At 39.5% G+C, this 13,634-nt stretch overlaps 1 protein-coding gene across 4 annotated transcripts in view; it reads left to right on the plus strand.

Annotated features, from left to right (window-relative positions):
* The window catches only part of ZC3H14 (zinc finger CCCH-type containing 14), a 40,297-nt gene that overhangs the window by 21,670 nt on the left and 4,993 nt on the right, over positions 1 to 13,634 (plus strand). For 2 of the 4 annotated variants that reach the window (XM_007462732.1, XM_007462733.1), the window contains exons 10-12: positions 4,495 to 4,569; positions 9,247 to 9,406; positions 10,560 to 10,792. In XM_007462732.1, coding sequence (XP_007462794.1) covers positions 4,495 to 4,569; positions 9,247 to 9,406; positions 10,560 to 10,792 — 468 coding nt within the window. The remainder of the gene's footprint in view (positions 1 to 4,494; positions 4,570 to 9,246; positions 9,407 to 10,559; positions 10,793 to 13,634) is intronic. The other 2 variants (XM_007462734.1, XM_007462735.1) reach the window with 2 other exon arrangements.

The raw sequence follows: 13,634 nt of genomic DNA on the forward strand, positions 1-13,634 counted from the left end.
TTGGAATCTATGGAAGGATCTTTGCTTATTTTGCATTCTAAAGTTGGGCTGGGCCCAACTTTGAAGGGCCCAGGCTTTGAAGCCTCAAATGGCCTCTTTTTAGGCACTTTGTTTCTTTGTGACCCATCCCCTGTTAGAGCACTTTTCTACTTTGCTCACTGAAGTTGTGTTTGCTGTCCAGCTGATTTGCAGGCGGTGCTTGGCTGGGGATTTGCCACTCTTCCTAATATTTACTATACATGTCCTCTGTTAGCTAGTGCTCTTAAAAAATTCCATGTGACTCTAAAGCTTTGTAAATTTTGAAACTTATTTTCTGTATAAAGATTTTGAAGAGTTTAGGTTAATTTACAGATGTAATGGAGAAACGAATAAAGATTCTTGTATAAATTTCAGCACTTTTTCTCTGTTCTCTAACTGTGAATGACATCTATTTAACTGGGAAGTCAAAGGCTACAGTTCTTTATACAAATTCTTTTAGAGAGGCTGTGGGGAGTTGTGTTTACCGTCTTGCATCCTTATATTTTGCACAGCTTATTTGTTGGCTTGGTGAGTAAACCAAAGTAAAAACAACCTTTCTCAAACTAAAGCTGTGGAGAGACATCTGTGATCTTGGATTGGAAGACTTTAATATTGTTAAGATGGTGATACTCCCCAAATAGATCTTGAATTCAACTCAATCTTTGTTAAAATCTTTGCTGGCTTTTTTGTAGAAGTTGGCAAGCTGATTCTAAAATTCACATAGAGATGAAAAGGACTTGGAATAGACATAACTATTGAAAAATAATAAAATTGGCAGACTTATATTTCCCAAGTTCAAAACTTACTACAGAGCTACAGTAATCAAGATTGGCACTAGCATAAGGGTATACCTACAGACCAATGGAATCAAATTGAGAATCCAGAAATGAACCAGTATATTTACGATCAATTTGAATTTCAGTAAGGATGCAAAGACAATTCATTGGGGAAGGAGCAGTCTTTTCAAAAAATGTTGCTGGACACCTGGATATCCACCTGCAAAAGAATGAAGATGGACCCTTACCTTACACCATATATAAAAATTAACTCAAAATGTAACAACTAAAATTATAAAACTCTTAGAAAAAAATAGGTATAACTCTAAATGAGCTTGGATTAGGCAGTGGTTTCTTATGGCACCAGAATCACAAGAAACCAAAGAAAAAAATAGTTAAATTGCACTTCATCAAAGTTAAAGACTTTTGTATTTCCAAAGATACTATCAAGAAAAAGAGAAGACAACCCACAGAATGGGAGAAAATCACATATCTAATAATGATCTAGTATCAAAACAAGGCCAAGTCCTCATTTTCCCTATCTTTAAATTTCCACCATATCTTATATCAGTACAGTTGAATTCCATTATTACCACACATATATATATTTTTTTTTTAAAGATTTTTTTGATGTGGACCATTTTTAAAGTCTTTATTGAATTTGTTACAATACTGCTTCTGTTTTATATTTTGTTTTTTTGGCCATGAGGCATGTGGGATCTTGGCTCCCTGACCAGGGATTGAACCCACAACCCCTGCTTTGGAAGGTGAAATCTTAACCACTAGACAGCCAGGGAAGTCCCATCGCCACATATATATATATATATATATATATATATATATATATATATATATATATATATATATATATATATATTTTTTTTTTTTTTTGAGGTACGCGGGCCTCTTACTGTTGTGGCCTCTCCCGTTGCAGAGCACAGGCTCCGGACGCGCAAGCTCAGCAGCCATGGCTCACGGGCCCAGCTGCTCCGAGGCATGTGGGATCCTCCCGGACCGGGGCACGAACCCGTGTCCCCTGCATCAGCAGTCGGACTCTCAACCACTGCGCCACCAGGGAAGCCCACCACATATATTTTTAAAGAGATTTGTCTGTGATCATGGGTCCAATTACCCTCCCTGCCCTCTCCCTAGAAAGGAAGTGTCAAGTACTGTCCTATTACTATTTTCAAGGGGAAATGAAACTCGATACTAGATAAAACAATTTAAAAATAATCTGAAGCTTGAAAATTATGGGTAATTGATGAAGGGGCAAAAGTACATTAAGTTCACATCATATTCAGGTATGAAGTATGTCATGCTGTTTTATTGCTTAATTTATGCTTCAGATCTTCAGTGCTCCTCATATGAGGTAAATAATAGAAAATTCTTTGTGTGTCACATGTCTGCTTCCAGCCAATCAGAAGCCAGAATTATTTTGTGTGTAACAATAGGGTTTATTGTTTAGAGAGGAGCTGTAAGTAAGACTCACAGGATACAGGGGCCTGCATATTAGGGCTTCTTAGTTGTGGCAAAGAGAACATTGGTCTGGTTTGTTTAGCATTTTCACATTTACTTTGGAGCTCTGACTCCAGAAATGTACAGCCCTATCTTTTAATTTATAGGTTTTAAAATGTTACTTTTAGTACTTCTTAAAGTAACAGCCTTAGTGATTGCTTTTATTTTTGATGAAAGTTTAATGGGCTGTGAAAGAAAAATTACCAAATACTAAGAAGGAAAGAGAATTTTATGAAAATGTCTTCAAGGTTTCCATCACCATCTTTACCGGTTTTCTTTTCACCTGGGCTAATTGACTTAGGTTCTGTAACAGGTTCCTCTTGTTCACTGAGTGAGCTAGACAATATTTCCCAACTTTTAAGGAAAATATCAACTGATATCAGTGAAATTAAAGGGATGAAAGCAGCAGTTTTGACAGTGGAAGCAAATCTTCTTGATTTAAATGTTAGAGTGTCACAGAATGAAGCAAAAATTTCGTCTTTGGAGGTTAAAATGAATGAATATTCAACGTTAACATCTGAATGCAGCAGACAGTTTGAAGATCTTCAAGAGGTAGTAGATTTTGAATCACAGTCAGGAACTACTGATGTAAAAATAATTGGCTTCCTTAGAAACATTGAGAAAGGTAAATTCCTAGTACGTGATATCATCATGTAGTAGTTTTCATATGGAGGCAGCAAGGCACAGAGAACTTGAATTTTTCATGGACCTTTAATGACAAAATCAGACTCTTCTACATGATTTAACTTAGAAGCCTAGACTTTAGAATTCCATCCATTTTAGTGGATCTCTCTAAAATGATGGTTTGAAAAGGTAGATGAGTATAGAGAGATGAAGCAAAACTTGAAATGTCAGAGAATGGTCCTCTTTCATGTGTCTGTCTTGTGAAATTACTTGGAAATGTATAATTCTTCCATTGTTTACTGTTTATGTTAAAGAGACCTGTTGTGAGTATTTGAATTCCTGTAACCTAATTACACATCAGTTTCCCAAGCTGTCCTACAGGAATACAATTTGACCAAATGATATCTGTGTTTCAGGTCAGCTCCTCAGGATTTACTGTGTTTTTAAACATGATAATTTTGAAAGGAATTAACTTTTTTGGTTTTTTTTGCACACCACTAAAAAGTAATGTAATATATTTTAAAAGAAAATAGCTGATAAAAGTTTGGTAGGTTTTAAAATTTTTACTGAAGTTGAATTTTAATGAAACATGATAGTTGGCAAACAGTTGCCAACTTACATGTCGGCACTGAGTGAGCAGACTGTCCTTGTGAAACTGACAGTAATAGATTTACTAAGAATTAGCATGCATGCATCTTACTGATATTTCAGTATTTGGAGCCCTATCAGTCACATTCCCTCATACACCGTACTGTAACACTTCTGTTTTAAATCAGCAAGTGAGTACCTAGTATCTGCTGAGCACTGGACTGGGGAGGTTTGGAGAAGTTAGGATATTCTCCCATCACTCAAACTGAAGATAGAAAAATCAATTCTGTGTCTCTGTTTTATTTCATTTTGCAGTGTAACTATGAGGAAATTATGAATGTGTTTAAGAAATAATACATATTCTAGCTGAGCATCTTTTCTTACAGGAGATCCAAGTGATTGTTTACATACTTTGCTGCTTTAGGACCTGGACTGTAGAGCTCTGAGTGTCTACTTACTTGTTCATTATTCTTTTTGTATCCATCCAAGCCTGTAGTTTGTCTTTTGGGAACTCTGATCAGATAACACTGGGGTGTTGTTTTGCACTTCTGTGGGTGGGGGATTGACTTATAATGGTGAGAGCCTAGGTGATTGAGAGAAACACTTCTCATGTTGATCTTGCAGTTGGCTGTTGCCTGTCTCCCAGGACGCAAGCTGAGGGTCCTTGCAGCACCTCCCCCTCGCTTTTGCACCCCCTTTTTCTTTATCACCAGGCTTTATCTCCAATCCAAGGAAACCAGCTTCCAGACAGGGAGAACCATTGCCATTTTTGATTTAACCTGAGTACAGATTTTTGTCTTACAGACCTTCGGTCTATAAATATTATTAAATTGTATTGTTGAAGCTTTAAACTATTTTAAAGACTTTGAATTAAGAACCCAGAAAGATTATTTTGGTCTTAATTTCTGGGAAGCACACGTGCTGGTATTGTTTGTTTTTTAAGCTTAGTGAAGTTTTAAAATTTATATTCTAGGAACTCAACAGAAGCAATTGTTATCCCGACTGCAAATTGACCCAGTAATGGCAGAAACTCTGCAGATCAGTCAAGGTTGGTAATAATCTTAAATTTTCATTGTAATCTAGCACTTTTCAGTTATTTCCATTCCTTACACCTCATTTAATGTATCTTGTATGTCTTAGATCCTGCCCTAAGGTGCCATATTAAGATCTGTGAAAATATTCTAGGGCCAGGAGATAAGATCTGCATTTTCTTCATGCTATATGGTGTTTGTATTTTTCACCTCATGCAGAAACGTTCTTCCTTTGATGCCATTTCACCCAGGTCCCTGCAAACTGTTGGCTGCTCATGCCCCTGCTTTAGGGACCACTTGAGTCCCTACCCTACTCTCCATCCAAATTTTGCCATTGCCCTGAGCTGCTTTAGTGTCCTCTGGCATGTTCAACATTATCTCCTCACTTGTGCTTCACTTCAGAATCTCATGGCCAGGGCTATACCTAGAGCTTACCATTCTTAGAGCCACTGTAACTTGTTTACCTGCCTCCCTGACCCCCAGCACACAGACAGAAATACGATGGGCTACCTCAGGACTGGGGTGAGTGCCTTATTTATCTTTGTGTTCTCAATGCCTGGCCCCTGCCAGATGCGTGTAAGTGCCTAATAACTGTCTGCTGAATAAATGAAAGGAGCCATTGGATCCCTGGAGTCGTTGATTCAGATCCTGTTTTCTCCTGCATCTGTTTCCTCTAAACCTGCCAATGTTGGAAGCTGTGGTCTCTTGACCCCTCCCTGTTGGCTCCTAACTGAATTTTCTTCACCCATGTTCAGGATTCCACAGTCAGCAACTGTATTCCCTGACCCTTCCTGGCCTCTGTCTTAGAAAGTTGTGCTTACTGTCTCTAAGGGTTACCTTTTACCCAGATGCCAGATCCTACTCAGTTGACGAACATTCTGGTGTCGCCACACTTCTGTAGCTTTAGGCTCTACCCTCTTCTGGCTTCTCCCTTCTGTCTATAAAAGTGTTGAGGTTTTCTTCATCCTTGATGTTGCCCTCTCATCTCCCCACATTCCATCCTGCTTTCTACATAAGAGTATTTTCAAAATGTTTGGCAGCTAAGGTCTGTGTATGTTGTATTTGCGTCATCAGCTCTTAAACGTTTTTTTGTTTCCTTTATTTTTATCCATGATGCATGTACAATTTGAAGCATCAAGCAGTTCTACAAGGCTTATGAATTAGTATATCCTTTGCTTACCTCCTATCACATTTTTTATTTCTGAGAGCCCTTTTGTTTCTGCATATTCCTTTAATTTATTTTTTAACCTACTGATTTTATTTCATGTATGCAATACTTTCTCTTATTTCTCTGAAGATATTAAAGGCAGTTTTGTACATTTTCCTCCCCTCCCTCTTTGATCTTGTTTTCTCCAGGTTGTTTGCTTTGATCACTGTATTTCATGACAGGTTCTCAGATGTCTGAGGATCCTTGGTTGACTTATATTTAAGAGTGGGGCACTTAAAAAGCTGGTTGGTGTTTTGGGTTCATTAATTGGGGGATGAGGTAGGGGGTTTTGACTTTTGAATGTAGACCCTGCAGTGGAGAGTGATTTTTCTTGCCTGTTTACTTTGGGGGCACCTGATGTCTGTGTCTTTGGGTCTTTTCTATCAGGTTGGTAAGCTTCTCCAAAGAAAGATCTTTCAAGAAATGGAATGGCTGTTAGGGTTCTGGGAGCTAAGTGGGGACAGGGGGCTGAGGGATGCACCTCAGCATTAACTACTATGTAATGTTTCCTTAACCCACACGTTTTCAGAATCGTACTTCTTTCAACATGGCTGGCATTCATTGGTCCAGAAACCCTCTCTGTTTTTACCTTTTCAGGAGTCTAAAGCTCCACTTTTCTCTAAGAGAGAAGTGGTCAGAGGTTACCAGGAAATCTAACTGATTTTTAAAACTAATAGTATATACATTTAGTTAATATTGTTGTGGCACCTTTCTATCAGAGACCATGATGCTTCATCCATAAGCTTATCTAGCAATGATCGATGGGAAAGCACATCTCCAATCATTCCAAGTATCTTTAATATAAAGGTTAGGGGAATAGGTGTGGTAAGGATCAGAAAAGAAGAAAACAGATAAATAAAAGAGAAATGGACACTTGAACCCACTTCTGTTGTACGCTGTTTTCTCCCAACCCCTTCCCAGGGTCCCCTGTGCTGCCACTTTCTAGCCTTTGAAGAATCTTGGGATCCACATTAGATTGCTTTATTATTGGCTTACGATTCTGCTTTTTGAGATATACTAAGTTAGTTTTCTACTTTCAAAATATGGTTATCTCTTCTTTTACAATTATTTTCTTTGTGAGTTTTTAAAATAATTAACCCTTTAATTGACATTTTATTAGAGTTTCAGGAGGAAACAATGCGTGGGTTCAGCCTGTGATCTTTACCCAGAAGATGTCACTAACTCTCCCATCTGTCTGCCCTCCTTGACCCAGGCTGCTCTCGTGAGTCTTGCAGAGGTGACCAGTGGCTCGTGTGGAGTGTATAGCTCTGTTTTCTGTGCACAGTTCTCTAAAACTCTGTGGTGTGTGGCAATTGAGTTCCAATGTTTTCTTCCATCTTTGATCCTTTGGCTTCCAGGACTTCACTCTCTCTCTCTGTTTTTCTACTAATTCCTTTTCATTCTCCTTCAACTCCCCTTCTCTGCTACTGCCCCTTAAAATGTTAACTTTATCCTTTGTCGTGCCCTCAGCATTATTTCCATCTCTACTGTATTCTCCCAAGATGCAGACTAGTAGAACTGCTGTGCCTCAGAAAGAACAGGGCGGTGAGAAGGGGCAGCAGCCCGTGGACTGAACTGCGGCCCTCCTGTTGCTATAGCTCTGAGAGCTCAGTAAACCATCTGAGAGCTTGGAATTGCAAAGTGGTCGTCTGTAACATGGAGGAAAACCTGCTTCCCAGGCTCCCTGTGAGGATTCAGTGAGAAGACGGCAGCGCCGACTATGTACAGTTTATTAAATGTCCTCGTTTCACCTTCAGCTTTGACTCTGCTTCTCTTCTCTCCGCCTCCTGATAGTCGAATCTGAATTTTCAACTTCTTTCTAAACACCTGAGTGTCTCACAAAAACTTCAAACTAAAGAAATCTAAAATTGAAATTTATCTTTGCCCTCTTTTAAATCTGCTCTTTCTCCTGTCCTGCTTCAAGGACAAGCCTCTCCTCCTACACTTGTCTTACTGTTTCTCCTGCCCTTGCAGGGGAAGGCAGGTTTGCCTCCTTCCTGGGACAGTAGTTGAAAATGCATCTGCTGTGAAGTCTAGTGCCAATTCAAGTGTGGAATGTGTCTCCTCTTCCTCTGACGTGTGTGAGGAGAGGACAAGGGGTGAGAATCTGGTATTTCGGAGTCTCTCCATCTCTCTTGGGAAGCAGCCTCATAGCTGAGATCTGGGACTCCAGTCCATTCCTGCCACTGTGTTTTTCCAAAAACCAACTTGCTCGTGTCACTTCCCTACTTAGAAAACTCTCTGGATTACTTACTTCTTCTAGACCAGAATCCAAACTCATTGGCACATACAAGATCCTTTACGCCTCAGCCTTCTTGCCACTTACCTACTCAGCCTTCCACATACCCCTCCAGTCACACCACGTTTCTCACCGTGTCTTCAGTTCCTTGTGCCCTAGGAGAGCCCCTGACTTTCTCCAGTGACTCTACCTGAAATGCTCTATTCTCCAGTTCTCTCTCCCTCTTAGTTTATTCCTGCTCATTCCTTTAATACCTGCTTCAAATGTTCATCCTCATAAGCTTTTTTTTTTTCTCTGTAAGCTTTTCCTTGATTTCCCAGCCGGAGTAGGTTACTTTGTATTCTCCCAACACTTTGTTCATACCTCTTTTGGATCACCTTTTGGGGCATGCTGTTCTGAAATTACATCTACATCTATTTTTCTGTTTTTTCTTTGTGTACCTAGCACAGTGCTCTCACATGTTCAGTTTGTTCAGTGAATGAACATGAATAAAGTACCCTGTGAATTTTGGTTTCTGTTATTTGGCCTGGTAATTTTGAGAGAATTCTGACTTACTAACTTCATTCAGTTGATTGCCTATTGATAGGTCAACCAACTGCATCCTGGGCTCCAGGTCTTGGTATATTTTATAAAGTAGTGTAGCTTAAAAATCATATCGTAGATGATGTGATCTGTGGCTACTTATATTAAAGGTCAGTTTTCCTTGCTATATTTTTAACAATGTCCGTTCATCTTAGAATTCCCTTTCAAAGTAGTCCATCCACAACCAGGCAGAAATTATGCCAGTTGTATTCTTTTCATCAGGATATGTTCTGCTTTGTAAGTGTGCAAAATGAACAAAACAGATTTTAGAAAGATTGTTTTTTTAAAAACAGCCTTGGTATCATTCTAGGGAGCATTAAGACTCTTTATTCTTTATGTTTTTAGAAAATATTGTTGTACTTAAAGTAAGTTTTATTGTTAATAATATCCCATTAGATGCCTCATGGAAGAACCTTTCTGTACTGTAGGCAGGGAGTGTTCATTAGAATGCCTTGATAATATGCTGTATGAGGAAAGGAAAACTTGACTTCTTTGAAAAGATGTTTGGCATAGAATTGCAGCCTTATTCCTGAGTAGAACCATTGTAATTTTCCTTTGAAAATAATTACAAATATATAAAAGACTGACATTCTTCTCACGTGTGTGATGTTGGGAATGCAAGGTATATTCAAAAGTAAACATTTGTGGCCAATTTTTTTGGCTCAGATTACTATGACATGGAATCCATGGTCCATGCAGACACAAGATCATTTATTCTGAAGAAGCCAAAGCTGTCTGAGGAAATAGTAGTGGCACCAAACCAAGAGTCGGGGATGAAGACTGCAGATACCCTTCGGGTACTTTCAGGACACCTTATGCAGACACGGTAGATGGTTTCTTTTTCTTGTGTAGCTAATTTGCGTTGATTAGAAGTGGAGGTTAACCTTTAGTTCCCAGCTTCCCCCCTCCCCATCCTAGCCCCCAGTGTAGAGTGCTTTATTGATTCTGTAGTTAGGCCATGTATCATAAGGCACGTCCAGTTTTCAAAAACTCCAGTTCATCTTTCTTATTCAGAAATCCATTATCCTGCAAATAAGTCAGTATATGATTTAGCTCTTTTCTTAAGAGATCCTTAAGAATCTTAAGAGGGGCTTCCCTGGTGTCGCAGTGGTTGGGAATCCGCCTGCCAATGCAGGGGACGCGGGTTCATGCCCCGGTCCGGGAAGATCCCACATGCTGCGGAGCCTGCACGTCTGGAGCCTGTGCTCCTCAGCGGGAGATAGCGCGATGGTGAGAGGCCCGCCCAAAAAAAAAAAAAAAAAAAAAAAAAAAAAAAAAAAGGGCAGAAAACCTGAATAAATATTTTTCCAAAGAAGACAGACAAATGGGCAACATGTACAAGAAAAGACACTCAACATTACTAATCATCAGGTAAATGCAAATAAAAACCACAATGAGATATCACCTCACACCTGTTAGGATGGCTATTAAAAAAAAAAAAAAAAAAAAAGAATCTGAAGAGATTCTTTTCTTTATGCACATGCAGGAAATGAAATTTAAAAAGCCAGGTGATCAAAATCAGGAAGTCTAACCAGAGAGTTAGCAGATTGGGTTGGGGTAATTATTTCCTTAGATAATGGACTGAATGTTCTGTAAAGAAACAAGCATAGAGTTAATAAAATCAGGGTGAATATAGAACTGCTGGCTCTGTGTTCTGAGCATAGATGCTGGTTTCTCCGTTTATTTCCATTTGACCCTATGAGGGTCAAACGGATGCCAGGGGTCAGGGTTGAGGGGAGATTGCCCTGAGAGCAGCCTGAAGGGTCGGTGGTGTTGATGCTTCAGTGATTGGCCGTAGTCATTGTGTGTTAGCAGGAATCCACTGATGCTGTACCTGTAAGTCCTACCAAGTCTTTTTTGTTAATGAAGAAACCGCAAACCAAGGAAGGGACTGATAGTTCTGTTGAAGAGCACTTTAGGAGGCTTGGCTTTTTGTGCGTGTTTCCCTAATTCTATGGTATTTTCTATCTGTCTGGCAGAGATCTTGTACAACCAGATAAACCTGCAAGTCCCAAGTTTATAGTGACGCTGGATGGTGTCCCCAGCCCCCCAGGATACATGTCAGATCAAGAGGAGGACATGAGCTTTGAAGGAATGAGACCCGCACACCACACTGCAGCCTCACACGAGGGACTCGCGGGTCTCCTCCACCCACAGCAGTTGCACTTGCTGAGCAGGCAGCTTGAGGACCCAGATGGTAGCTTTACAAACGGTGTGTTGGGACCTCAGACTTTCCCTTCTCAGGGTGCTGTCATTGTGAAGGATGTCTTTGACATGTTTCTCAACCTTGAATGAATATTGGTTGTAGGCCTTGCTGTTATTTATAATTCAGTAGTGGCCTTTTTCCTTCTCTCAGACAAAACGACCAGTTAAATTTGAGACTGTTTGTCCCTTATGTGTTCCCTAAGTGGGCTGTTATTCCACTGCTAAAATGGAGTTCAGCCATGGAAGCCAAAAAATACCTCTTCATTATACTTGTTAAAGGATGAACCATTGTTCTTGGTGCCTTGTTTACCTTTTTTTCCCATTTAGAAACTATACTTGTTACTTTCCACTTGAACCAGCAGTAGTCTCTCGTAATTAACTTGACAGAAAAGTCAATTTGGATTTCGATGCTATTTCTACCTCAGTGAAATTCCCTTGAAAGGAGTTTCTCACCTAATCTGTCAAAATACTTCTTGGAAGTTTAGAAAATACCTTATGTTTAAATTAATTGATATAGAGGCATAGTAGTTACTGGAAATCAGGTGAACTCAGTTCAGATAGCAGCATGCTTTTAGGCATTTCTTATCAGTGCTTCTCTCACTGGACACCAGTGGCAGGTGCAGTGCCACTGAGCATTTTCATTCATGTTAGAGAATGATAATCATGCTCCTCATAGCTTGTAAAAATTTTAGGGACACCTTCATTGGCAGGGGAGACAGTTACTGAATCTTAAATACGAAGAGTGTCAAAGAAAAACCAATAATGGGTTTTGATATTTTTGCAAAGTAATCCTCTTTTGGTAGAGATACGAAAATGTACCAAATACCTTTTTCAGTCGCTAAAAATAGCCTTCAGGGGGAGATCATGACTGAGCAAATGAGATGGTGCTGTTATCTTTAACTGAGGGCGTTTCTGCTGTGAGTCAGTAGTGTAGTGTCATGGTTTTGATTGGTGGAGGGAGTTGAAAAATTTGACCTTTCTTTGAAAGGAAGAAAAATTGTACATGTTAACCAAGGTGGTAAGAACTATAGTAATCAGGCAGTCCAGATTTCTTGATCCTGTATATATTTGTCTAAAATAAGAGAAGATTCTGGTGTTTTTAGTACTTTGGTTTTCAGTTTGGTAGTTTAATTTTTGGTGTGTTAGGGTCTAATTTTGTTTAAATGTAGATGTCCATGTTAGGCTTTATTGGTATACGTGTCATAGCAGTGACACTCTAAATAATATGTTAGTAGAAATTTTTGCCTGGGTTACACAAGTGCTGTGGCCGTTATGGAGACGACTGTGACAAGTGGTGAGCCTCCTTTACCATTGCTTTGATCTGGGACTCTCAATTTTTCACGGCTGCTCAAAGATGAAGCTTTGTAATGGTAGTTAGGACATAAGTGAGGCTGGAAAAACTCCACAAAGAGGCTCTGGTCTCTCTTGCTCTCCACCTCCAAGTAGGGAGTTTGAAACTTGGTAATTGCTTTTGGTGGCTTTCTGTTGAGTGTTTCAAGGAGGCCACCAACAGCAGCATATGTTTTAAGCCACTCCCACTGGCCTTATATGGCAGCACAGATTTTATAGCTTGCAATAAAAAGTGAATTTGCCTCTTAAAACTTAAATAGGAAGAGTTTTAATAGCTTATGAAGTAAATGTTAGGGAAAACCAGCATTGTGACCTTTGTGTATATATGATGTTGTTTTTTCATTGGAAAGATAAAGTTTCCTTGTAAAGTGTTTAACTTCTTTAATATTGCTCACGAGATCTAGCAACTTTACTCCATTTTCCAGCCAACCTGCTCTTGGGTATTCTCTTAACTTCTTTCACATGGTCTGCATTCTCATGTATATACCTGGGTTTAAAGTATGTTCTTTAGGAGTGGAAGGTAAAACATATTTTCTCTGCAGGAGTTACACACAAAAAAATTTAAAAGTGGAGAAAACTCCTCCTTCCAGACTATCATATTGGATACTTTTATATCCTGGAGCTAAATAAATTTTACTGTTTTTAAAGTAGCATGGAAAATTTGTCAGGCACAGTCCTGATAGCTGTCTGATTATGCTCTTAGCTGGGCTTCAGGATGGGATTTGTGTGCCTTGTTCTCCTTCATGAAGACCGAGGTTGGGTCACTACAACAATAAGTACTCCTGATACTGGCTGTTGCATTGTTTGGTTTTGATTGGTTGCCTGTTTTACATTCTTCTTTCCATTAAATCGTGAAACTCTTAAGGAAGACATTATTTTCTCTTGGTATAGATGAGGAAACAGAAGTTCAGAGATGTTGGATAACACATGCCCAAAGTGTCTAGCTCAGCCAGTAAGTGACAGAGCTAAATTTAAGCTGCAAGAGGACTAGGTGATGTGCTTGAAGTGCTGTTTGCTCTGATAAACATGAATATGAACCATAATATGTAACACCCTTGATTCTTTTTTTTTTTTTGGCTAGGGTGTTTTGGGCCAGAAGCTGGCAGCTTATTATGGCCTTCAGGTGTAATTTTATTTGGTTTATTCTGTGTTTTAAGTTTCAGTTAGTTGCTAGCATTTAAAATTTAGATCTCATAGGGGAATTTCTTGGCAGTCCAGTGGTTAGGAGTCTGCACTTCCACTGCAGGGGGCATGGGTTCGATCCCTGGTTGGGGAGCTAAGATACTGAATGCCGCACAGCCTGGCCAAAAAATAAAATAAAATAAAATTTAGATATCATATAAAAAGGTCTTTGGCTTCCTGAATTGGGAGGCAGTCTGGCAACACTAGTTCCATTTTCCCACGTCATAGTAGTTGACGTTGTAACTGGGACATGGCCTCCTGAGTGGAGCGGCAGTGAGCGCCACGGGTGGTCACACGCTTGCTCTTTGGGCTGCTCT

Source organism: Lipotes vexillifer, unplaced genomic scaffold, assembly GCF_000442215.2.
Source record: "Lipotes vexillifer unplaced genomic scaffold, Lipotes_vexillifer_v1.1 scaffold883, whole genome shotgun sequence".
In the NCBI taxonomy this organism is placed as follows: domain Eukaryota; kingdom Metazoa; phylum Chordata; class Mammalia; order Artiodactyla; family Lipotidae; genus Lipotes; species Lipotes vexillifer.